Source organism: Octopus bimaculoides, chromosome 11, assembly GCF_046866305.1.
Source record: "Octopus bimaculoides isolate indiv1 chromosome 11, ASM4686630v1, whole genome shotgun sequence".
Classification (NCBI taxonomy): Eukaryota; Metazoa; Mollusca; class Cephalopoda; order Octopoda; family Octopodidae; genus Octopus; species Octopus bimaculoides.
The window spans coordinates 77,489,005-77,516,693 of record NC_142938.1 but is presented as its reverse complement, the minus strand read 5'-3'; the positions used below and the strand labels follow the sequence as shown (position 1 = coordinate 77,516,693).

Genomic DNA, 27,689 nt, shown 5'->3' with positions numbered 1-27,689 from the left:
ACATGACACCCGGGCAATTGTCTTCTCCTATAGCCCTGAGCCAACCTTTGGATTGTGGCAGGGCAGAGAGACAAACAGACAGACATGCATGCATGCATGCATACATACATACATACATACATACATACGTACGTACGTACGTACGTACATACATACATACATACATACGTACGTACGTACATACATACATACATACATACATACTAGCACACATGGAAAATCCGGGTCCATAATGATTCGCAGCTCTTGAGCTGGTCCGTACCCACCATCTGCAGCAGGTCTCCAAGGTGTTATTCAAATATTTGTTACTAGCACCGAGATCTGCACCCGCAATCGGCTTGCACACATTCATACTTGCACACATACATACATATAGCAGGCTTCTGCACAATATCCATCAAGCAAATTACTTAGTTACATGGTTACAACCACACCTGTATTTCAATTTTTGTCTCTTTAAAGTATAAGAGCAATGAATGATAAGAAAATAAATTACCTGAAAGAGCAAGTAGGCGTCTCCTGCACATGGCTGCAAAGATTTGGGAGGTGTTTTACTACCTATCTTCAAATCTTCAAAAGCTATATTGCCATTAACTTCTGAAACAAGGAAATTGTGAAGTTATTTCCTACAAAATACACAAACAACAACAACAACACATAGAAGAGACACTTTACCTTCTAAAACAAAAGATTGGTGATTTCATTTTTTTTTTACTAAGTCGTGGGGAGTTATGTTTATGCTGGCTGACTGGTCCCATGCTGGTGGTACGTAAAAAGGACCATTCGAGCTTGATTGTTGCCAGTGCCGGCTGACTGGCTCCCATGCCGGTGGCACATAAAAAGCACCATTCAAGCATGATCGATGCCAGTGCTGCCTGACTGGCTCCCATGCCGGTGGCACATAAAAAGCACCCACTACACTCTCGGAGTGGTTGGTGTTAGGAAGGGTAACCACCTGTAGAAACTTTGCCAGATTTCAAGACAGCGAACTGACAGAAACGTTAGCTTGCCAGGCGAAATGCTTAGCGGCATTTCGCCGGTCACTACGTTCTGTGTTCAAATTCTGCTCAAGTCGACTTTGCCTTTCATCCTTTCGGGGTCGATTAAATAAGTATCAGTCATGCACTGGGGTCAATATAATCGACTTAATCCGTTTGTCTGTCCTTGTTTGTCTCCTCTGTGTGTAGCCCCCTGTGGGCAGTAAAGAAATAAGAAACTTTGCCAAATCAGATTGGAGCCTGGTGCAGCCTACTGGCTTGCTAGTCCTCAGTCAAATTTTCTCATCCATGCCAGCATGGAAAGTGAACGTTAAACGACAGTGATAATGATGATGATGATAATGATGATGATGATAATGAAGGTGTTAGCAGAAAGGCAGATTTAGATTGAGTTTAAGAGTTTAACTGATCTTTTCTTAAAAAAGGAAAATAGCTGATACCCTAAAGGTATTACCTTTCTTATTTTTACCTTCATTCCTTTCTTTCTAATTTGCATTGAACTAGTTTTCAGAAATAATTCTTGAAGGTTTTGTCTCACAATGCTGCAGTCAAAACTTTTTTTAATAAAGTTCTGTTATAATTTCTAACACAAGCACAAAGCTCAAAATTTTAGTTGAGATGAAAGGAGGTGGGTGATAAGTTGATTTTAAACAGACCTGGTATCTATTTACTTATATCATACATTTTTTGCAGGCATCCAAAGGGGCCAATCATTGATTCATTGCATTAACAATGCTGTGATGAGAGCTACAAGGGAGCACCTCTTTAACTTGGGAGAAACAGCAATCACATAGGATGTTTTTGTTCAAAAACATCAGTTCTTCAGTTTTGATCAACAATATGTATATTTTCACAATACATATCAACACACACACACATGTATATATGTGTCTAATTCCACCCATATAGCATTGGCCAACGCAAGGTAGTGGCAGAAGACACTTTTGGCCAAGATGTCATGCAATGGGGTTGAACCCAAAACCATGTGATTGCAAAGCAAAGGCATTTAACAACCTGGCCAAACATATTTCCTGCAATATTTAACCAGCACTTTATTTTACCGACCCTTGAAGGATGAAGGACAGAGTCAACATTGCCGAGATGGTAACTCAAATCTCTTGGCAGTTTCTCCGTTGATATTGCCACTCCAGTTGTAGTTACTGATTCCTACAAACTATTACATTAACCATTTGCAAAGTCTGGCCTGGCTCTCCAGACAAAAGAGTTCAATATTTATAAATAGCAGATCTAGAACTTAACACAAAATTACTATTTAAACAGGATAAAGTTGTTTTACTTTAAAAGCATACAAGCAAACTCACTTGCTATAATGCATTGGGGAAACATCATCATCCTCATCATCATCATCGTTTAACATCTGCTTTCCACGCTGGCATGAGTTGGACAGTTTGACTCAGGACAGCGCCAGGCTCCAATCCGATATGGCAAGGTTTCTACAGCTGGATGCCCTTATTAACGCCAACCACTCTGAGAGTGTAGTGGGTGTTTTTTACGTGCCACTGACACAGGGGCAGTCAGATGGTACTGGCATTCGCAATGCTCAAATGGTGCTTTTTACATACCACTGGCATGGGAGCCAGTTAGGCAGCACCTGCATTGACCACATTCAGATGATGCCATGGGAGCCATGCTCAAATGGTACTATTTACATACCACCAGCATGTGAGCCAGTCAGGCACCCGCCTTTATAAGCCTAGTGTTTATTCTATCGGTCTCTTTAGCCGAACCGCTAAGTTACAGAGACGTAATCACACCAACATCGGTTGCCAAGTGATGGTGGGGAGACAAACACAGACACACAAACACACACACACATATGTATATATACAACGGGCTTCCTTCTGTTTCCGTCTACCAAATCCACTCACAAGGCTTTGGTCATTGCCCAAGGTGTCATGCAGTGGGATTGAACCCGAGACCATGTGGTTGGTAAGCATACTACTTACCACACAGCCATGCCTGCGCCTCTATATATATATATATATATATATATATATATATATATATATATATATATATATATATATTATAGGCGTAGGAGTGGCTGTGTGGTAAGTAGCTTGCTTACCAACCACATGGTTCCGGGTTCAGTCCCACTGTGTGGCACCTTGGGCAAGTGTCTTCTACTGTAGCGCCCAGTCAGCCAAAGCCTAGTGAGTGGATTTGGTAGACAGAAACTGAAAGAACCCCATCGTATATATGTATATATATGCGTGTGTGTGTGTGTGTGTGTGTGTGTGTGTGTGTGTGTGTGTGTGTGTATGTTTGTCTCCCCAACATCGCTTGACAACCGATGCTGATGTGTTTATGGCCATGTAACTTAGCAGTTCGGCAAAAGAAACCGATAGATTAAGTACTAGGCTTACAAAGACTAAGTCCTGGGGTCGATTCACTCAACTAAAAGCGGTGCTCCAGCATGGCCACGCGAAAAAACTGTGAGTAATATTTTTTTTTTTTTTTTTTTTTAATGGGAGAAAAAGGAAGTTCTGATTATTGAAATAGAAAATCAGTATTTATATTTATTATTTATATTTATTATTGCCAAAGAAACTGAATGAATTTAATATTTGACTCTGCAGTGACATAGAATAATTCATATTGATTTTTCTATTCGTTTTAAAACATTCCAATTTTTATATTAACTTTGACTGACCTAAATGAAGTTACACGTAAGAAGAAATGACATTTCAAGACGGTAATAAAAATGAAGGGAGATAAACGATGCAAAACATTTTTTTTTAATACAGCCTTCATTTATCTCCCTTGCATCAATGACTTTCCTATTTCTCATTTCTGTTTTTTTACGATTCCGATTTTACCTTTTCCTGTTTCTCTCTTCATTTCTCTGCCTCCAACACATTCAAACAGATGTAAACATGGCCAAATAAGAGTTACACGAGATCTGATTACACCCAATGTTATTAATAAAGTTAAACAGTTATTTCCCGTTAAACAGTTCATCTTTTTTCCACTCTTTACCTATGTATCTTCCAATTAAGTCATTCATGATCACCATTTAACTCTGGTATTTCCTCTACACACTGCATTGCGTTATTAGAATACTTGTGTGTGTGTGTGTGTGTGTGTGTGTGTGTGTGTGTGTGTGTGTGTGTGTGTGAGATCAGATTAAAAAAAAAACTCAATGTATCAAACACTGAGTTTTTCCTATATATAAATAAAACCATTATATATATATATATATATATATATATATATATATATATATATATATACATACATATATACATATATAAACATAAATAATATATAATTATATGCATATATCCATACATATATGTACATACCGACATCTATATGTATACATACATCCATATATGGGTACAGGACATCACAAGAAACGTTAAACGCAATGAGAAACATCATCATCATCATCATCATCATCGTTTAACGTCCGCTTTCCATGCTAGCATGGGTTGGACGATTTGACTGAGGACTGGTGAAACCAGATGGCTACACCAGGCTCCAATCTGATTTAGCAGAGTTTCTACAGCTGGATGCCCTTCCTAACGCCAACCACTCAGAGAGTGTAGTGGGTGCTTTTACGTGTCACCTGCACGAAGGCCAGTCAGGCGGTACTGGCAACGGCGAAAACAAAGACGAAGACAGAAAACGAACTTCTTTTCGAACAACGCAAAAGAAAAAAAAGAGAACAAGACATGCAACATAAAGAATATTTCCCTTCTTCAGTTGTCCCTGCTCTATCTACTGCGCGTTTCGAAGGCAAGGACAATACGCTACTTCGTTGGAGCAGTCCTTCCCGCAAGCAAATTAATTAAAATTTGGAAATTTTTGCAGAGGGTGAAAATGTAAACAAGAACAAGACAGTCAGAACAAGACAGTAAAAACAAGACGGAACAGTGAGAACAAACGGTAAGGGCTGTTAGGCCAAGACGATAGAAAAATTATTTTGAACGCTAGTTAGAGAGTGAAAAATTTTTTGCATCTTCTCTATAGGAAGGCAAAGTGAAATAAAGTGTCTTGCTCAAAAAAATAATGCACCACCAGGAATTGAACTCATGACCCTACAATCACAAGATGAATACCCTAACCACTGAGCCACATGCCTGTGTGTGTGTGTGTGTATCAACATCCATTTTTCTAGGCTCACGTGGGCCAGACAGAATTTGAGGGAGATTTTTTTATGGCCAGAGCCCTTCCTGTTGCCAAACCCCACCTGTTCCAAGTGAGATATTTTTCCATATCAAGACAGGTTAGGGAAAAAAAAAAAACCTGCCAATTCCACTTGTAAGGCTCAGATCAGCTAAAGGAATATTGTTTTCTACTAAAGGTATAAGGCCCAAAATTCTGGGGGAGGGGTCGAGTCGATTAGACTAACCCCAGTATGCAACTGGTACTTAATTTATCGACTCCGAAAGGATGAAAGGCAAAGTCGACCTCGGCGGAATTTGAACTCAGAACATAAAGACAGATGAAATACCGCTAAACACTTAACCTGGCGTACTAACGTTTCTGCCAGCTCACCACCTTCAGCCAAAGAAATATTAGAAGACACTTGCCCATGGGGCCACACAACAGGACAAAACCAAATACCACACAATTAGGGAGCTAGCTTTTTAATCACACAGTGAAGTTTGAGCTTCATGTGCATGTGTGTGTGAGTGTGTATATATATGTATACGCACACACACACACATACATACACTCATATATATTTGTGCATGCATATATAATTGTGCGTGTGTTGTTGACTATTAAATAATGCAGCAGCCTGCTGTATGTTTATACGCAAATCTCTCCATCCCCTTCCATGACCCAGTTTATCAGGTATTTATAAGACACACCCTGTACATTAACTTTGATGGCAATTTTCTAACAAAAATAAAATCTTAATAAGTCTCTATAGTAACAGCTATTTGTGATTAGCTTCACATCAGGCCAGACTCTGCAAACCTATGATGAAAATGGTTCCAGCCATGACAATCCCATCGTTTTGGTTTTTTTTTTTTGGTTTTTTTGTAAGAATAGGTAATGAGTATGTGTGCCAGATAACTACATTTTCCAGTGTCTCCTTTTTATTCTTTTCTTTTCTACTAAAGGCACAAGGCCCGAAATTTTTGGGGAGGGTCCAGTCGATTAGATCGACCCAGTATGTAACTGGTACTTAATTTATCGACCCCCGAAAGGATGAAAGGCAAAGTCAACCTCAGCAGAATTTGAAATACCACTACACACACACACACACACACGTATATGGTTGGGAAACAAGGTTCTTAACCACACAACCACACCCATGCCTACTATTTTCTCCTTTTGTCGCTGCTGCTGCTGTTGCTGCGACAATTTGAAATCCCGCCAAGCATTTTACTTGGCATCCTAACACTTCTGCCAGCTCGACGCCTTAGTGTATCCGTTTTATTAAGACGACAGGGTGGATTCTGAGGAAAATTTGACTGCTACTTCTAACAGAACAAGTGTCCATGTAGAGGCTGGCTTGTGGCCTTGTGTCAGTTATTAGAACGAGTCGTTATGGCTGTTGCTGTTGATAGGTGACACAACATACACCCTGTATGCTCTGTAAAGTGGTTGTCAAATGAACAGAAAATGCATAGGATTCTAGGGCCACTGTATTCAACCCCTCTAGTGTTGGTGACACAAAATAAACTGCACCCTAAACGCTCAGTAGTATGGGTTGGCAGCAGGAAGAGCATCCAGCCATAGAAACAAAATCAAGCAACACATATCAGCACCGCTCTATGGGAGTAGTGGCCCCCGCCAATAAGAAACGACTCAAACCATAATGACCCCACCAACTCATGCCAGCATGGAAAGCAGACATAAAAATGATCATGACAATGATGATGATGATAACAAAACACACGTATATGTAAATAAATATATGTGGAAGTGTGTATGCAAACAACAGGCTTCTGTACAATTTCCCCTCTGTCATATTCTTCCATGGTATTATTCACCTGAGATAAAGTGGCGGACACTTTTCTCGCGATGCCAAGCAGTAGGATCACAAATGAAGCACATAATGACAGGTTTAACCAGACAACCACACCTGTGCCTTTTTTCACATGGGCACCCATAGTCACACCTACATCAACAACCACATCTGCACCTAGTAATGCCTACACCTAAACCCACGTCTGCACCTAAAACCACACCTGTACATAGAGCCACACCACACCCATACCTGTAATATTATCCACCATCTATAGACGCAGGTATGGCCAGTACTTTTATATGATTAAGAATATCACTTTACAATTGAACAGCTTTCGGTTTGAGCCCAGTTTGTGACAGCACCCTAGCTAAATGTTTTCTACCACAACCATGGTTTAACCAAAGTCTTCTGAACAAAACTATGTGGGTGGAAACTGTGTGGAAGCCCATCATAGGAGTCATTGATGTCTTTTAATAGTAGACAAGATCCATCACAGATTTAAACTCTGTGTTGCAAGTATCTGGCCCATGTCCCCCAACTCTGATAAAAAAAACTTCCTTTCTTCCTCCCACCAATCCCAGAGACTCTGAAAAGGGCCACAGATGCTGGCTGCCCCTTTTTTTTCCCAGCTATTAGAATAAGATGCCATTTACCTCTGTTTCAATGGTTGGATGGTCTTTCTATTGCCAACCACATTAGAGTGTACTGGATGCATTTTTTCTGCTTGTTTTGGTACCAACATTAAAAAGGTTGAATAAAGGGATCCCAGAACCCTATGCATTCTCTCTTCATTTGCCATCCACTTTACAGAGTGTTCTGGGTGGTATGTGTTGTGTTACCAACATCGATTGTTTCACTCACCAGCAGCAGCAGCAACAAAAGGAGAAAATAATAGGCATGGGTGTGGTTGTGTGATTAAAAACCTTGCTTTCCAACCATGTATGTGTGTGTGTGTGCGTTTGAGTTGTATTTGTATGTGTGTGTGTGTGTGTGTGTGTGTCACCTAGCTTGAAACCCAATATTGGATTGTTTACCTCCCCTTCAACTTAGCAGTTTGGCAAAAGAAACTGACAGAATAAGTACCAAACTTTACAAGAAAGAAAAAGAAAAGAAAAAATCAAAGGTGCTCCAGCATGGCCACAGTCAAATGGCTAAAACAAGTAAATGAGTAAAGTACAAAAGATAATTACCTTTGGTAGACTGGTTATCCTCAATGACCACTCTTTCAAACACAACGTTGACCAGTTGTTTGATGGTGGCTGCAGCAGTATTTATGGTTGTACTGTCTTTGGTGAAATGTAGTCGGAAACACAACACAAGGGCCTGCAAAAGAGAAAACAGGAGTTAGGGGGGTTGCAAGAATCATTGCGAGAGTGTCCAAAAAGAATGCTTTGCAGTATCTGTTCCAACTCTTTGACTTCTGGGTTCATGTCTTGCCTCTGACCCTTCTAGGGGTCGTAAACGAATAAGGTATCAAGTACAGGGGTTGATGTAATTGATTAATTTCTCTTCTCAAGACTGCTGGCCTTGTACCGAAATCAGAAACAAAAAGTGGTAAGCTGGCAGAACCATTAGCACATTGGACCAGGCTCCAATCCATTGCACCAGGCTCCAATCCATTGCACCAGGCTCCAATCCATTGCACCAGGCTCCAATCCATTGCACCAGGCTCCAATCCATTGCACCAGGCTCCAATCCATTGCACCAGGCTCCAATCCATTGCACCAGGCTCCAATCACATCAGGCAAGATTTCTACAACTGGATGCCCTTCCTAACGCCAACCACTCTGAGTGTAGTGGATGCTTTTTACGTGCCACTGGCACAGGATCCAGTCAGGCAGCACTGGCACCGACCACATCCAGATGGTGCTTTTTACATGCCACTGGCATAGGAGCCAGTCAGGAGCCACTGGCATCGCCCTGGGTTTAAATTTCGCTGACGTTGGCACCAAACAAAGATTCTGGATTATTTTTCCTGTTTTTTTACTTAATTTTTGAGAGCAGTCGGGTTCATTTTTAGTATTCTTGTTTGTGAGAGCAGTTGAGTTTACCTCAGATATTCTCATTTTTAAAATCATCTCTGGCTAATCGTTGAGAGGACATTAGTGTTGCCTTGACGGAGGTTTTACGCTCTTTGAGTGCTCTTGTTATTATTATTATTACTAAGTGGCCACATGCCACGAATAATGATGGTTAATTGTAGTATTTTATATATAAATAAGGTACAAAATAAGCTCCATATTAAACACACACACAAACATTCACATACTTCCCTTGTTCACGCACACACATACACACACACACATACACACACATACACACACAGAGTTGAAAGGCTGATTATTTTTTCACCCCTTCCTTCCGTATTCATCTATCACCCCTTCCTTTTTCACATTGCTATTACTTTCTGTCACTTCCCCTGAACCACGATGTTACGGGGACGTAAAAACACCAGCGTCGGTTGTTAATTGATAGTAGAGAGACAAACATTGACACACAAATACACACACACACGCACACACATACGATGGGCTTCTTTCAATTTCCATCTATCAAAGCCACTCACAAGGCTATAGTAGAAGACACTTGCCCAAGGTGCCACACAGTGGGACTGAACCCAAAACCATGTAGTTGGGAAGCAAATTTCTTACCACACAGCCATGCCTTGATTAAACTTTTTAACAAACGCCATTCCAACTTCGTTACACAAAATGTTCGTTTCCACAAACACAATCTGTCATTAAACCTATGACAACTCAACACGTTAATAACGAATAAAGTAAGAAATGTTTAATGAAGGTCAATGTAAAACAGTATATATTCTTTTCTTGTCTCAGCACAAGGCCCAAAATTTTGGGGGAGGGGGAGGCAGTCGATTAGATCGACCTCAGTATGCAACTGGTACTTAATTTATCAATGCTGAAAAGATGAAAAGCAAAGTCGACCTCAGCAGAATAAAACAGTATATATTGATTCAGTTGTTGTTTAGCCCTCGGTCAACCCAGATTGAGTGGAGACATAAACAAAAGAATTCCGCCCATGACCATCCCATATTTTTGTATTATTTCAAACAGGGAAGGTACGTGAACTCGTGATTAAAGTGTGGTTAGGGTGTTCAACTCAGGATTGTATGATTGTAGTTTCAATACCCAGGCCGGGCAGTACATTGTGTTCTTGAGCAAGACATTTCATTTCACATTGCTCCAGTCCACTCAGCTGATACAAATGAGTTCCACCAATAACCAGAAAGTTAACTCTGCGATGGACTGGAATCCTATCCAGTGGGGTGAGTGTTGTGATCCAATCACTTACACACCATAAAGACCAGCTTAAGCTCCAGCCTTAGTAGTCCTAGGGTTCATGAAAACAACAATGATAATCCACGATAATTCGTCCAATGTGTCATGTCCTTCCTACTTCAAGATAGAAGGATGCGATTTAAGGAAGATTTGGCTGCCGTTTCTATCAAGATATTCCTGGTATGTATCTGAAACAGTGCCGTTGCTATGTCCGCAATGGCGTACTGCTTCCACATCCTTGGTTGCAAGTTTCAAACAGGCCGCTTATTGGTTCACTGCTTTTACAGTAGTGAGAGAGTCAAGGAAGTATCTAGGCAATGCAGGCAGAACAAATATCACAGAAGGGTTTCCTTCTTTGTTTTGCTTACTTTTCAATGGTTTATTGTTTTTCCTATTAATGTTTCTATCTTGAGTTGATACAAGTTACTAAATGGTATAGACATACATACATACATAAATAAATATACATGTATGTGTATATATATATATATATATATATATATATGTATAGAGATATAGATATAGATATAGAGAGAGAAACTTAAATTTATACATGCACGCACACATATGTATATATATATATATATATATAGCTATATATAATTACATCATATACAGATACACACAAAACATACGTGGTAGTGAATAGCTCTGATTAGGAAAGCAAACAGCATGGGAGGTACCAATTAAACAAGCCAGCCTTTGATTATTTACACCAGACCATTGTTAATTTATTGATCTGGGGAGTCAGCAGAGGAGGGGAAGGTGGTCACTTGGTAAAAATATAGCAGCATTGTAAGATAGCGATCAACTGATCAATGATTGATGTATTGCCAATAAAACATCTCTCTGCCAAAATCAAGAGCTTCTGTGTGATCACTTGACCTACTGGAAATAGTAACTAAATCCCTCAAATTATTCATATCATCTTGACATAAGAAAAAAAAAAACAGAACACATTCAATCATGTAGTCCAAGATACACTTTGGTTTGGAAAAAATGATGAGATGGACATAATACAATTACTGCATGTATTAATGAAACAATTAAGTACTTCACTCTCGTTAAGCATCGATGTTCATTTTTTATGTGCATTTTTCCATGCTAATATCATCATCATCATCATCATCATCATCATCATCATCGTTTAACGTCCGCTTTCCATGCTAGCATGGGTTGGACGATTTGATTGAGGACTGGTGAAACCGGATGGCAACACCAGGCTCCAATCTAATTTGGCAGAGTTTCTACAGCTGGATGCCCTTCCTAACGCCAACCACTCAGAGATATAAGCTAATTAATTTTTTTAATGATTTTTCTGGTGTTACATCATTTTCCAAGTCTTGAAACCAATTACCAGCCTTAGCTGAGGTATGCTCAGGGTCATAGCTAGGGTGAGGTAAGCAGGGTAGATGCCCTGGGTGCTACTTTGACAGGGGTGCAACTTTTAAAACCAGTTATTCATTTTTTTTTTATGTGAGTTTCCACATTTTGGTTGGTGGTGGTGGTGGAGGGTGCAATTCTGATACCTACCCCGGGTGCCATTTACCCTAGTTATGCCCATGGTTATGTCTGTACCCTTTATGTGAATTTTACTAAACCATGCCCCACTTACAGTAACACCTCAGTCTAGAAAGGTCTAAAAACAGTGTGTGTATTGATGGCACTCCGTCGTTTATGACGTCGAGGGTTCCAGTTGATCCGATCAACGGAACAGCCTGCTTGTGAAATTAACGTGCAAGTGACTGAGCACTCCACAGACACGTGTACCCTTAACGTAGTTCTCGGGGATATTCAGCGTGACACAGTGTGACAAGACTGACCCTTTGAATTACAGGCACAACAGAAACAGGAAGTAAGAGTGAGAGAAAGTTGTGGTGGAAGAGTACAGCAGGGTTCGCCACCGGAGCCTCGTGGAGCTTTAGGTGTTTTCACTCAATAAACACTCACAACGCCCGGTCTGGGAATTGAAACCGCGATCCTATGACCGTGAGTCCACTGCCCTAACCACTGGGCCATTGCGCCTCCACTGTGTATGTATTATGTAAGGACCTGTTCTCTTAATAGTAAATAATAAATCAGTAACAGGATTTTTATAAAAGCAATGAGGAAGTTTTTTTTTACCTTTGCCAAGTGATCGTGTTGAACAACTGAATTGGTGGTAATAAGAAGAAGAGCTGTCTGTAGAACTTTTAATTCTTCGGTTCCAGTCTCCATCAGTAACCAAAGCATATTAATGATGCTTTCTGCTGCAGGCTAGAATCAAGATTTAAAAAAAAAAACATTTTATTTTTCATTAAATACTGTTGAAAGACGTTGTTGCAATTAACCATTCTTGGTATCGCAAGAGATAATCCATCTTCATGCGATAATATATAAAATTGGAATGTCTAATTGTGTTACACCACTATGTTTAGTAGCTATTTAAATAAGATGTTAGTGGATGGTTATTGGATAGGAGGTGGTACTGAAGAAGAAGCAAAAATTCCTGAAATATGGATATACACCCATTACTTATATTTGTCATTGATTGCATTGTTTACATAGACATATTCATACAGAAAACATCACAACTTTCAGTGCTGGCTCTAATTTCTACAGAAATAACTTTAAAAGGTAATATAATTACTCTTTTACTTGTTTCAGTCATTTGGCTGTAGCCATGCTGGAGCATGCCTTTAGTCGAACAAATTGACCCCAGGACTTGTTCTTTGTAAGCCTAGTACTTATTCTATCGGTCTCTTTTGTCGAACTGCTAAGTATCAGTGACATAAACATACCAACATCGGTTGTCAAGCGATGGTGAGGAGACAAATACATACATCCATCCATCCACACACACACACACACACACACACACACACACACACACACACACACACACACACACACACACACACACACATATACACATATATATATGACAGGCTTCTTTCAGTCTCCGTCTAAAAATCCGCTCACAAGGCTTTGGTTGGCCCGAGGCTATAGTAGAAGACACTTGCCCAAAGTGTCACGCAGTGGGGACTGAACTCAGGAATAACAGTAAAACATAAACACACACATACTACAGTCATTATCATCATTTAACATCCACGTTCCATGCTAGCATGGGTGGGACAGTACCACAAGAGCCAGCCAGGTCGAAGCCTGCACCAGACTTCGTGACTGTTTTATCAAGATTTTTACAGCTAGATGCCCTTCCTAACACCAACCACACAGCAGAGTGGACTTTGTGCTTTTTATGTGGCACAAGTACAGGCAAGGTCAGTTTTGGCAAGGTTTATACAGTTGGATGCCCTTCTGAACACCAACCACCACTTTACAGGAGGTGATGATGAAAAGGTTATAGTGGGACAGATACAGGTGTCTAAGGTTACCTGGCCAAAGAGAGAAAGATCAGGAATGAGCAGTATAAGAAAGTATTATTTTCCACTCTGACCATTGACTCCAAATAATGAACATGTCAGGGGTTCTCTTAAGACTTATGGTAACATATAAACATATTCATGTTAGCAATAACAAAGGAAAACAATAGAAGACCATAAAACTTACCTGAGCGACAACCTCATGAGAAATTAGTTTTTGTATAGAAGACAATCCAATCTGTACTAGCTTTGAATGCTTTGTTTCACATCCCATAATAAATGGCCGCACCAAATCTGTACTGACAGATTGTAAACCTACAAAAGGAATGGAAAAACACAAAACATCTGAGATAAGTTTCAAAAGATGAAAGGTTGTGAGGTTACTAAGTTTGCTTTGCAACCCTATGGTTTCAGAGTGGGTCTCACTGTGTGGCATCTTGGACACGTGTTTTCAATTATAGCTTTGGGCAGACCAATGTCTCATGATAGAAACTGTATTGATGCCCAAGTGAAATCGTAGCTGTGACAGGTGCTGGTGACATGTAGAAGCACCTGTCCTGGTGACACATGAAAGGCACCCACTACACTCGGAAGGGAATCCAGCTGTAGAAACCAAGCCAGAGTCAGACTGAATCCTGGTGCAGCTCCCCAACTTGAGCAAAACGCTTCATCTCATGTAGCTGCAGTTCACTCAATTTTAAAAGGGTGACCCTGCGATGGACCAGCTCTCTGTTGACCTCTGCCCACCTGGCCAGCAGAGTGGCATATTTCAAAGGCTAAAATAATGCAAAGCAAATTGCAGCCAGTAATATATAATAGCATCCAATAGTCTGGTCGATCATGTGATCACATGATGCGTGTGTGTGTGTGTGTGTACACACATGGTTCCAGGTTCAATCCCAGTGCGTGGTACCTTCAGCAAGTGTCTTCTACTATAGCCTCAGGCCGGTTTGTGAGTGGATTTGGTAGATGGAAACTGAAAGAAGCCCGTCATATATATATGTATGTATGTATTTGTGTGTCTGTTCCCCCCCCCCCCCCGCCTACCATCACTTGACAACCAATATTGGTGTAACTTAGCAGTTCGGCAAGAGAGACCGATAGAATAAGTACTAGGCTTACAAAGAATAAGTCCTGGGTGTCGATTTGTTCGACTAAAGGCAGTGCTCCAGCATGACCGCAGTCAAATGACTGAAACAAGTACAAGAATAAAAGAATATATGTGTGTGTGTGTGTGTGTGTGTGTGTGTGTGTGTAGGGCAGAGGCTTCTGACAAGATTTGTGACTGAAATATAGTATTAACAATGCTCAAAATATCTGGCAGTGTTGGCTATAGCCTAGTCACCCGTATTACGAACCAGGTGATACACGAAGGAGTCATACCCTATGACTGGTGTAGCAGCATCATAGTCAACTGCTACAAAGGTAAAGGGGACGCTTTAGATACAAATAATTACAGAGGCATCAAGCTGTTAGATCAGGTTATGAAAGTTACAGAGAGGGTCATAGCCCAACTAATTAGGGAGCGAATCAATTTAGATGAGATGCAGTTTGGGTTCGTGCCAGGTAAAAGCACTACTGATGCCTTATTTCTAGTGAGACAGTTGCAAGAGAAATACCTAGCCAAGGATAAACCTCTGTACCTGGCTTTCGTTGACATGGAGAAAGCCTTTGACAGGGTCCCCCGATCCCTTATCTGGTGGTCAATGAGGAAACTTGGGATAGAAGAATGGCTAGTGAGAGCTGTGCGAGCCATGTACAGAGATGCGGCCAGTAAGGTGAGGGTTGGAAATGAGTACAGCAATGAATTCCGGGTAGAGGTAGGGGTCCACCAAGGTTCCGTCCTCAGCCCCCTATTATTTACCATAGTCCTCCAGGCAATCACAGAGGAGTTCAAGACAGGTTGCCCCTGGGAGCTCCTCTATGCTGATGACCTTGCCCTAATTGCGGAGTCACTATCAGAACTAGAGGAGAAGTTTCAGGTGTGGAAGCAAGGTCTAGAATTGAAGGGCCTTAGAGTCAACCTAGCTAAAACCAAAATCCTAATAAGTAGGAAGGTAGATAAAACACAAACCCCTTCAGGTAGATGGCCCTGCTCAGTATGTAGAAAAGGAGTAGGTAGTAACTCTATAAGATGTACCCGGTGCAAGCTATGGACACATAAGAGGTGCAGCAACATCAAAGGCAGGTTAACTAGCAAGTTAGTTTTTGTTTGTGGCAGATGTTCAGGTGCAATAAAGACTGCAAACAAACAGGAAACAACTTCTATCTCATTCCAGGGTGAAAAACTAGAGGTAGTCGATAGCTTCCGCTATCTGGGCGACCAAGTTAGTAGTGGGGGTGGGTGCGCTGAAAGTGTAGCTGCTAGAATAAGAATAGCCTGGGCAAAGTTTAGAGAGCTCTTACCCCTGCTGGCGACAAAGGGACTCTCACTCAGAGTAAAAGGCAGACTGTATGACGCATGCGTACGAACAACCATGCTACATGGCAGTGAAACATGGGCTGTAACTGCTGAGGACATACGTAAGCTCGCAAGGAATGAAGCCAGTATGCTCCGTTGGATGTGTAATGTCAATGTGAATACCCGTCAGAGTGTAAGTATCTTGAGAGAAAAGCTGAACATTAGAAGCATCAGTTGTGGCGTGCAAGAGAGACGATTGCGCTGGTATGGACATGTGGTGAGAATGGAGGAGGATAGCTGCGTGAAAAAGTGCCACACCCTAACAGTTGAGGGAACCCGTGGAAGAGGTAGGCCCAGGAAGACCTGGGCTGAGGTGGTGAGGCAAGACCTTCGTACATTGGGCCTCACCGAGGCGATGACTACGGACCGAGACCTTTGGAAATGGGCTGTGCGTGAGAAGACCCGGCAAGCCAAGTAAGATCGTTGCCAGTGCCCCTGGACTGGTTCTTGTGCGGGTGGCACATGAGATGCACCATTTTGAGCGTGGCCGTTGCCAGTACCGCCTGACTGGCTCCTGTAGGATTTTCGAGCGAGATCGTTGCCAGTGCCCCTGGACTGGCTTGTGCGGGTGGCACATAAAAGACACCATTTCGAGCGTGGCCGTTTTCGTGCGGGTGACACGTAAAAGCACCCACTACACTCTCTGAGTGGTTGGCGTTAGGAAGGGCATCCAGCTGTAGAAACTCTGCCAAATCAGACTGGAGCCTGGTGTTGCCATCCGGTTTCACCAGTCCTCAGTCAAATCGTCCAACCCATGCTAGCATGGAAAGCGGACGTTAAACGATGATGATGATGATGATGATGAATGTCAAAGCCATTAATAATAATTTCCTTTGTTCAGTCTGAAGCTCAGCTGCAAAGCTAGCACCAAGTAACAACGAGATGCATATATATGTAAGAAAAGTACACGTTTAATTTACAAAGGAGCAATTAAAGGGATCAGTATTGAAAACTGCTTACCTGGGATGATTTCATTTTCATTCCGATTGACAATGGTTCGAACTTTAAGGAGAGCAGTTTCAGAATGCTAAGAAAAATATGAAATTAGAAAAGAAAAAAAAAACTGTAATGAAAGGTTGTATAATAAAAAGCTGTAACGAGAGATTATATAGACATATTTTGTAGCTCTCTAAATATATGACTGTGCATAAGCAAATGTATATAAGTGAAAGAGAGTATTAATGCATGTATGCACATAAGCAAAATGCACATAATGTATTTAAGGTGGCGAGCTGGCAGAATTGTTAGTACACCTGGCAGAATCATTAGCACACCTGGCAGAATTGTTAGCACACCTGGCAGAATCGTTAGCACACTTGGCAGAATCGTTAGCACACCTGGCAAAATGCTTAGCAACATTTCATCTGTTTTTTATGTTCTGAGTTCAAATTCTGCCGAGGTTGACTTTGCCTTTCATCCTTTCGGAGTCAATAAAATGTAATCGACTTAGCCCGCTCCCCATAAATTACTGGCCTTGTGCCAAAATTTGAAACCAATGTATTTAATGTATGTAATAAACAAATGACTAATTTTTACAATATGAAATACAAATCAAATTTACTATAATATACAAGCTAAATCTTCACCAAATATCCTTGCTTGGCTTAGCTCAGCAAGGACCGTCATGGTTGTGTGCCAAAGCCTGTTTCTTTACTCGTATTTCTGTATTCATTTCTTGATGAAAGCCAACCATCTTTTCCTCTGTCCACATCTTCTCCTTTAACCTCTTCAAGGTACCTGGAAGAATAGTCTATACAAGACCAGTGGAGCTTGTGGCCATCTCAGTGGCCACTGAGCTGGCCACACCATCTCAGCTTTCTTTCCTTCACCATTATGAGCTCGTCAAGTGAGACAATAAGACATTGAATGGTTTTGCAAAATTGCTCTACAAGCATGAGATGTCTGAGATTTTGTGGTAACATTTCATTTCCAGAGCCTGTATCTTTCTTTGTATTTCTTCTTTAAAACTAATCCTCAACCCTTCTCTGTTCACGAGGATGAGAGAGAGAAACATGGTTTCATCCTTCTCATCACAGAGACATTGCTTCATTATTTTTATTCCATAAACACTTCCATGGCTGTTGCTCTACCAAACTTTACTCTATTTCAAACTTCAAACCCCTCACATCACCAGGACATGGCTTATTTATTTCTGTTTTATAAATAATTCCACAGCCACTGTCCTGTTGCACTTTCTTGTCCTGATTCTCCTCTAAAGGTTACTAATCCAGCCAATTACTTTTCTACTAATCCAGTCAATCACTTTTCTACTAATCCTCATTCTTTCACAAGTTTTGAGCCCCTCTTGTAAGAAGTGTTTCTACTCTTGTAGTTGCTTTCTTCAAACATCTGAGTTATGGAGCTCTCTTCAGTGTCCCCTTATGTCACTAAACCATGTGTGTTGTCAATACACATGGTCTAAAAGAAGCTGTTCTTCATAAGCAAATTCCCATTTAAATCTGCCAGAACATGTTAAGAATAAAAACACATTATCGTTTTGACTCTCGCTGTTTTATGTGCTTCTAATGATTTACCATCAACTTAGAAGATATCATATGTCAGCAATGTTTTAACTGAATTCTATAAACAAGAACAACCAGGGCTCCAGGGCGGTGGGGTTGCTTTGAGTGAAGAGACACAATGATGTCAAAATACCAGTGTCTCAAAGACCCCCCTATGTCACTGAATCACATGTCCTGTCAACACACATCATATGAAGGGTAAAGTTGTTCTTTAAAGGTGAACTACAACAGCACTAAGAATATTCCCATGTGAATCTGCCAGAACGTGTCGAGAATGAATATATACATCAGTGTAGGTGAAAAATGATAAAAGAAAAAAAAAAGGAAAATAAAGAAAGAAAAATATCAATCGATTATATTAATAAAAAAAAAAGCTGGAAGAAAACATAAATACCTCTTTAACACTGGGGAATTTTCTTTTGGCCTCAGAAGACAACTGCCGAAGATCCGTTTGTAAGGTGTCCAGAAGTTTTTTAGCCAAGATAGGGGCTAACGCGTGAGAATGTCCTTGGTGAAACATTGTAAGAGTTTCACTTGGCTAACTTAACAAACCTTCTGATGACAGTTATACCATTAAATTGTGCAGGCCTAACAAAATAGAAAAACAAGTATAATTAGCTTCATGAAATATTTTTAAAACAAATAATAGTATATATTTCAATGAAACATCATAATCACCACCACCACCACCACCGTTATTTCAAGCTGTCATGGGTTGGACAGTTCAATAGGATCCAGAAAGTTGAAGGACCACATCTTGCTCCAATGTCTCCATTCTGATTGTGGTTACTAGAGTTGGATGCCCTTCCTGACAGTGGCCACTTTACATAGTGTGTTGGGTACATTTTTTGTGGCACCAGCACTATAGGTATCGTTTCGCCTTCAGCAAGACTAAAAAGTCCTTTCAAACCCTGCACCATTTCGGCTCAGTTCAATTTGGTATCTTTTAATAAATATAGGTATGAAGCAATGGGTTGTGTGGATGACAGGAATGGTAAAATCCAAGACAAGACATCTGATTGTTTGCTAACATAACATGGCAGTCCTAGTTTAGGACTAATGTTCCTGTAATTTAGCCCTAGGAGACATCGTCTCCAGCTGACTATACGACACAATCTGTGTCCTTATATATTCCCTTGTTTGAAAATATAAGGACACAGATCATGTTGTATAGCCAGCTGGAGACGATGACTCCTGGGGATAAATTACAGCAATATTCATCCTAAACCAGGACTGCCATGTTATGTTGGCAAACAATCTTTACTCCAAAGTACTGTTGCTGAATATCTCTCGTGAGATTTACAATTAGTAATTTTCCAAGACATCTGAGTTTATCTAAATTTATTCCTTTAGATCCTGAGATCAAACCACACTTATCATAAACTCTGTCTAACTTCTATCAGTCTATAAAATTAATATCAGGTGTATTATGCATCAGGGCCAATTCACGAAGTGTATACAGCCCTTAAAACTTTTTGATCTAGAGTGTCAGATAACCAAATGACAACATATCTATGTAGTAGTCACTGCTATAAGAGTCAAGGCCCTGTAGAAACATCTCATTACAATCTTTAACTGAAGAATTATAAACTCTTCTTGTAATATTCAAGACAAGTGAAGACTAACATATTGACCCACATGTAAATTTTGGCTTGCTGGATTTATAGACTGCCCCATTACATGTAATGAGCTACAAGTCTAATTCCCAATCTGGAAGCTTCTATCTGAGCATTCAACCTATTAAAAGTAGCAACCAAATCTATCATATAACACATCCTACTGTCTTTAAAAAAAAAAGGACTTATTATATTATAGTAAAAGATAGTCTTCTTTTAAAAAAATGGGATTGTAGCTTGAAGGCTCTTGGTCAAAGGTCTTGCTGATCAGACCCATCCTAACCACTCTTATCACTATGAGTGGTTGTTCAGCTTATGATCATAACGGACATAGGTTTGATTCTTGAACTGATCAATGTGTTGTACCCTTGAGCAAGGCACTTCATTTCATGTTGTTTCAGTCTACTCAGCTAAATATGACCACCAGCCCAGTGTTGGGGCAGCCCTTTATTTCTCTGGCTCTCACATCCTCAATGTTTCATTAGGTCAAGGAGTGGGAAGGCTGAGAGCCTTGTCTAAACATGTCTACATACACACATCAGTGTCTACACATGACTATATGGGTGCCTAAAGCAATTACCGAAAGCATGGTATGTGCTATTAAGCCAAACTCATTTGTGAGCGACCCTCTGTGGGGATTTGGTGGGGCAGGGTCTTATTTGTTTTGGAGGATTTTTTTTTCTTTTTTGTCTTGTGTTGTTTTGTTTCCAAAGTAACAAATAAGCAAGCTAGAGAGAAATTGTTGTCCAACTATTTGCCTGGCATTGGTGTCAGCAGTCTGCACCACCAAGAGAACAACTTCACATATCTTACAGCAAGTGTAGAACTTTGCCCTCCTGATAAACAGCAATGAACACTCGGTGAGTGATAGATAGATATACAATACATTTATAAAACACAAAATAACAAGTTACTGAATTTAATTTATTGCAATTTCTTACAACACTGAAAGTATTTATTTATGTAAACCAAAAGAAAGAAAAAAACATAGCCATCTCTTGCAAGTGAATACAGCCCCGTAGCATTGTCGGATGTATGATGACTTTGCTAATTGTTTTAGGTATTTGAGTAGTCACAAAACAGACACAGGCAGTCTTTCATGCTGGTGACCCTCTGAATCAGCACAACATCAACAATATGTGAGCTGGAGGGAGAGGAAGAGCAGCTTAAGCAATTGACTGATATGCATTTTTAACTGAATGGATTAGAGCAATGTGGAATGAAGTGCCTTGCTCAAGGTTACAATGTGCTGCCTGGCCCAAGAATTGAAACTGTAGCCTTTTTATTGAGAGCCTAACAGCCTAATCATTTAGCCTTATACCTTCACACTACTATAGCCTCAGGCCAACCAAAACCTTGTGAGTGGATTTGGTAGACGGAAACTGAAAGAAGCCCGTCGTGTGTGTGTGTGTGTGTGTGTGTGTGTGTAAGTGTGTGTGTGTGTGTGAGTGTGTGTGTGCGTCTGTGTTTGCCCCCCCCCCACCATCACTTGACAAAGATAGCTAAAATTCCATTGGATAATATTGTAATATGATGCATGATGGATGACAACAGATGGGATGGTCATGACTGGAAGGCTTTTCATCATCCAACCCAGAGCAAAATAACAAGAACAATAACAACAAACACAAGGATTATGGTATGGCATGAGAGAAAAACAGAGACAGGGATAGAGAGACAAAGAGAGACACATAGAACAAGAGAGACACATAGAACAAGAGAGAAAGAGAGAGAGAGACAGAAAGACAGACAGACAGACAGAGACAGACAGACAGAGACAGACAGACAGAGACAGACAGACAGAGACAGACAGACAGAGACAGACAGACAGAGACAGACAGACAGAGACAGACAGACAGAGACAGACAGACAGAGACAGACAGACAGAGACAGACAGACAGAGACAGACAGACAGAGACAGACAGACAGAGACAGACAGACAGAGACAGACAGACAGAGACAGACAGACAGAGACAGACAGACAGAGACAGACAGACAGAGACAGACAGAGATAGACAGAGAAAGAGAGGAAAAGAGAGATAAGGACAGACAAACAGACAGAGAAAGAGGAAAAGAGAGACAGACAGACAGAGAGAAAAATAGAGACAGACAGAGAGAGACAGACAGACAGACACAGAAAGAGAGGAAGAGACAGAGAGACAGAGGAAAAGAGAGACAGAAGAAAAGAGAGACAGAGGAAAAGAGAGACAGAGAGACGTCAAGAACAGAGAAGCTAGAAATAATGTTTAGCAGTAAAAACTCTAGCTAAAGGAAAGCTATGGTTTTATTGCATTCTCAAAGCTTTGTGCCATTCTGTAAAAGGTCAAAGCAATCTTTTGTCACCAAATATAGAACTCTGGACATTGAAAAGCAAAGGAAAACTGAAAACAAACAACAACCAAAAATAAAACACCACTCCATTAAATATTGTTATTTTTCTTTCTTCTGAAGTTTCTTTGCTGTAAGTTCACAGTGGAATACAATTGTGAACTGTGATACAAGTTATCTATAACAGAAGGATACAACACATGCTCTGTGATACATATTAGCAATGTTAGACAGAAGACTGCATCGAAACTTTCTTCAGAAGAGGTGACAACCAAGAAAAATATGTCTTCTACTCCATGTAGTTGGGACAGTGAAACAAAAGTGAAACCAGTTGTTGTCCCAACACCCGAAAAATCTATCCACCCAGAAAAGATTGCTACAGCAACATCGTTCGTTTGTTGGCGTTCATCGCTTACGACGTCGAGGGTTCCAGTTGATCCGATCAACGGAACAGCCTGTTCTTGAAATTAATGTGCAAGTGGCTGAGCACTCCACAGACACCGTGTGCCCTTACTGTAGTTCTCGGGGATATTCAGCGTGACACAGTGTGACAAGGCTGACCCTTTGAATTACAAGCACAACAGAAACAGGAAGTAAGAGCGAGAGAAAGTTGTGGTGGAAGAGTACAGCAGGGTTCGCCACCATCCCCTGCCGGAGCCTTGTGGAGTTTTGGGTGTTTTCACTCAATAAACTCTCACAATGCCTGGTCTGGGAATCAAAACTGCGATCCTATGACCGTGAGTCCGCTGCCCTAACCACTGGGCCATTGCGCCTCCACTACAGCAACATCATACAGTTGTGATATGTAGGGAGACAAAAAAATGAAGGCTGATCATATGTGGAGCATAAGAAGAAGCAGTCACCAACTCTTGTGGAATGTAGACAAGACAATAGGGGTCAACCCTGGAAGAGAAAGAAGTAACCGAAAGAATCAGTGGAGCTTTGATAAGACTGTCAGTTAACATGACATGTCTTTTCAAGCACAACAAGGCGGGCGAAATGGTTATCGTTATTTCGTCTGTCATTACGTTCTGAGTTCAAATTCCGCCGAGGTTGACTTTGCCTTTCATCCTTTCAGGGTCGATAAATTAAGTACCAATAGCATACTGGGGTATGCACCACCACATCCCAAAAATTTCAGGCCTTGTGCCTAGAGTAGAAAAGATTATTTATCAACGAAAGGCGGTGAGCTGGCAGAAACGTTAGCACGCCGGGCGAAATGCTTAGCGGTATCTTGTCAGTCTTTATGTTCTGAGTTCAAATTCTGCTGAGGTCGACTTTGCCTTTCATCCTTTCAAGGTCAATAAATTAAGTACCAGTTGCATACTAGGGTCGATCTAATCAACTGCCCCCCACCTCCCAAAAAACTTCGGCCTTTGTGCCTAGAGCAGAAAAGAATATTATTTTTCTCCTCCCTCAAAATAAAATGCAGATTTACAATTTTACTTTTGAGGTCCAAATGTAATGAACTCAATAATAAAATAAAATAAATCTTTTAAACCTTTTACAACTTTCTGAAACTTTTACATTTAAAAATAAACTGAGACATTACTTTGCAAAGTTTTTACGTATATTTTATTTTTAAATTATTTTTAGCAAAATTACTTTCTGCTGTATTTTAAAATCTCTTCTTGGCTTTTCGTCAGATTAAACATCTTTAAAAGTATATATATATATATTTTTCTTTTCTTTTCATGAAAGACTGGAAACCTCAAAGTGATGACAGAGAAACATCTACTTTATATTTATATATATATATATATATATCGATGCATATTTATAAACTCTCTCTGCTTTAAAGATTAAGAACATAGTCTTTGACTCCAAGAGCACATATATTATTTTAGTACTTATACAACTTATACGATGACAACAAACACAAACACACACACAAAAAAAAATAACAAGGACTCTGCATTATAAAAAAAATATAGGACACAGGCATTATGCCAGATGCCAGACAATTTCGTAGTAGTGTGTGTGGGTTTTAAAACACTATCAAACTATCAACAACATCAGCCGGAATGAAGCTGGTAGATTACTATATTTGAAAAATATTTGAGATGAGCTGAATATGACAGTGAGTGGGTTAAGATAACATGAACATCAAGCAGAACGCAGAAGGAAATGGTAAGGTCTGTAATGCATTTTATTAGATGGGTCAAAAATATTGTCAACATCGACGGCTAATTACTGAAATTTTATTTGGTTCAGTCATTTGACTGTAGCCATGCTGGAGCACGCTTGAAATATATTTCAGTTGCGTGGAACAAACCACAATATTTTTCTAATAATTCAAACTATATGCTTGGAATTTTTTAGCTATGGCAATAATAAAAAAAAAATTAAGACTGGAAAAGATGAAAGCTAATTAGGTAATAAATATAGCATAGAAAGCCTGTAACAGACCAGTGATCAGATTTATGAATAAATGAATATAAAAACTTATGTAATGAACGCAGAACAAAAGATAATATAATTTGCCGACTACAACAGATTTCGAGGTCTTTGTTCGGTATATTTTAAATATTTTTTTAACATTTGTTTTGTTTTGCTTATTTCATTAAATTCATATATTTGTTCTGCTTCTATATTGAAACCAAAACACAAAGAAGATTATTGACACATAAAAATACCACCAGCACTGAAGCACTGAATTAAATACCAAAACTATTCAGATAATCTTTGTATTCATTCTTTGTCTGGGTATTTGCCCAAACTATAAATGAGTACCAAATGCCAAGATAAACCTTTATCCAAATATTCATTCCAGCAACATAAGAGAACACTTTCACAATTTCAAGTGCAATTGAGCTGATTTTTTTACTAGAATTTCAACTTAACACAACACAATCCTAAACTAGGACAATTTTATCCTGTCCAGTGCCCTTATCTCTGTGTCAATAATTGCGTAATTCTAAAGCTTTACTCAGCATAACTAAATTTAGGCCAAGTTTTGTGGCATGGGTTTAAAGCAACAATCATCAACATATTTTTCAATAATTTGGGGCCAATATTTTCAGAGGATGCTAAAACTTATGATAATCTTTTCTTCAGTAACATTCCAGAACTTAATTAATTCTCACAATTGAGAAATAACTTGTATGCAAAGGTTAACTTATATTTAAGATACACAGAACATATATACACATATCTATATACATATATCTTAAGGCTTCTCTGTTCACTAAATAGTAACGTAATATACAAATTATGAAAACAACCGTGTGGTAATCTACTGCAGATAATTAACTTTAATTGTACAAAGTAATATTATTGTGATCTGGTGGTTAAGGGTTGAATTCATGACCATAAGATCATGGTTTCAATTCCTCAACCAGGCAGTGTACTTCATTCTTGAGCAAAACATTTCATTTCACACTGTTCCAGCCCATTCAGCTGTAAATGAGATCCACACCCTGTCCGCCCCGCCCAATAACCAAGAAGTTAACCCTGCGATAGTCTGGCATCCTGTGCAGTAGGGAAGTATGTCACCCCAGTCACTTACAAGGGGGTGCTGAAAAGTTCCTTACTGTAGGTCAGGGGTCTCCAAGATGGTCGATACCAATCCCCCCCCACCGTCCCCAGGGGTCAATGGGACTATTCAAGGGGTCGATAAATGCACATCTACTTAATTATTATTATTATTTAATTATTTTCTTGTACATGCCTGAGGGTCGATGAGGAGTCAGGGATTCCATAAAGGGGTCGATGGTCTAAAAAGTTTGGGGACCCCTGCTTTAGGTAAAAGAAAATACCTAAAGAAAATACCTAAATCAGTTAATTATGATTTTACTAAACATATTCCCTTCTCAGATTCACACACTTACCACAGTACAGTGGCCTTTAAGTTTTTCTAAGCCCTGTAAAAGAACTCGGAAGGTTGAGCCTCCAACCAGGCCTTCCACAATACCCTTAAACCCAGGAACTTTTCAGTAACCCCTCATATATGCCTTGCAAACTGAGTTCAACTTCAGCCTTATGAGTCCTAGAGCACATGACATAGCTAGGTCTACGTTTATATTACTGTTTAGAAAAACATGGATTTCTGTTTACACTTTCTAGTGTGTGTTTATTATAACGATGAAAGAAAATATAAACTCTAACCACGTAGAGAGTGTGGCTATTAACAACAGTTCCAGATTATGTTCGCAAAACAACAACCTCATCTACTATTGGGCTTCCCACAGATATTGCAAACAAACTAAAACCAGGAGTCAAGATTTTTTGCCAACATAACATGGCAGTCCTGGTTTAGGACAAATGTTGCTGTCATTTAGCCCCAGGAGACAACATCTCCAGCTGGCTATACGACACCGTCTGTGTCCTTATATTTATCATATAGCCAGCTGGAGATGATGTCCCCTGGGGCTAAATTACAGCAACATTCATCCTAAACCAGGACTGTCATGTTATGTTGGCAAACAATCTTGACTCCAAAGTACTGTTTTTCTGAATATCTTTCGTTGCGAGAGTTACAAATAGTAATTTTCCAAACTAAAACCAGGACTAAGGAGTCAGTTCACAAAACTGACTCTGACTCATCAATTTCTAATACCTTCAGTTCTGACTGACTGACTGACTGACTGACTGATTGACTGATTGATGGATGGATGGATGGATGGATGGATGAATGGATGGATGGATGGATATACACACACATACACATACATTGATTGAAAACACACAACATACATGGCCAATGTGAATCACCAGGCTAATTTTTAACACACCAATCTGTTAAAATTTAAATTAAGAACTGCAGCTGTGAATCTTTTTTCTTTATATTCATCATCAGCATCCTCATTCTCATTTAATATCCGGTTAGGATGGTTTGACCAGATCTAACAAGCTGCAGGACTGTGTGGGACTCCAATTTCAGCTTTGGTATGGCTTCTATGACTGGACATCTTTCCTAATGCCAATCACTCTATACAGTGTGCTGGGTGCTTTTTTTCTTTTTGCTTTTGCTTTTCTTTCTTTTTTTTTTTGTACTACCAGCACAAGAAGTCATAACTCACAAGACAAGAGAAGAGATGGAAAAAGCTCCCAGGCCTGAGTGGGGGGGGGTTAAGAGCGGTGAAGGGGGTGGCTTTATGTTTGAAGGCTAAAGTATGCCATTCTTTTATTCGTTTCAGTCATTTGAG

The 27,689-nt window shown here is 40.0% G+C and overlaps 1 protein-coding gene across 1 annotated transcript in view; it reads right to left on the bottom strand.

Moving 5' to 3' along the window:
- The window catches only part of LOC106883236 (protein MON2 homolog), a 704,123-nt gene that overhangs the window by 660,032 nt on the left and 16,402 nt on the right, over positions 1-27,689 (bottom strand). The window contains exons 2-7 of the mRNA XM_089360635.1: positions 18,993-19,186; positions 17,037-17,103; positions 13,803-13,930; positions 12,375-12,506; positions 8,142-8,274; positions 497-597 (exon numbers count right to left, since the gene is read on the bottom strand). Of these exons, the coding sequence (XP_089216761.1) occupies positions 497-597; positions 8,142-8,274; positions 12,375-12,506; positions 13,803-13,930; positions 17,037-17,103; positions 18,993-19,118 (687 nt within the window). The 5' untranslated portion in view covers positions 19,119-19,186. The remainder of the gene's footprint in view (positions 1-496; positions 598-8,141; positions 8,275-12,374; positions 12,507-13,802; positions 13,931-17,036; positions 17,104-18,992; positions 19,187-27,689) is intronic.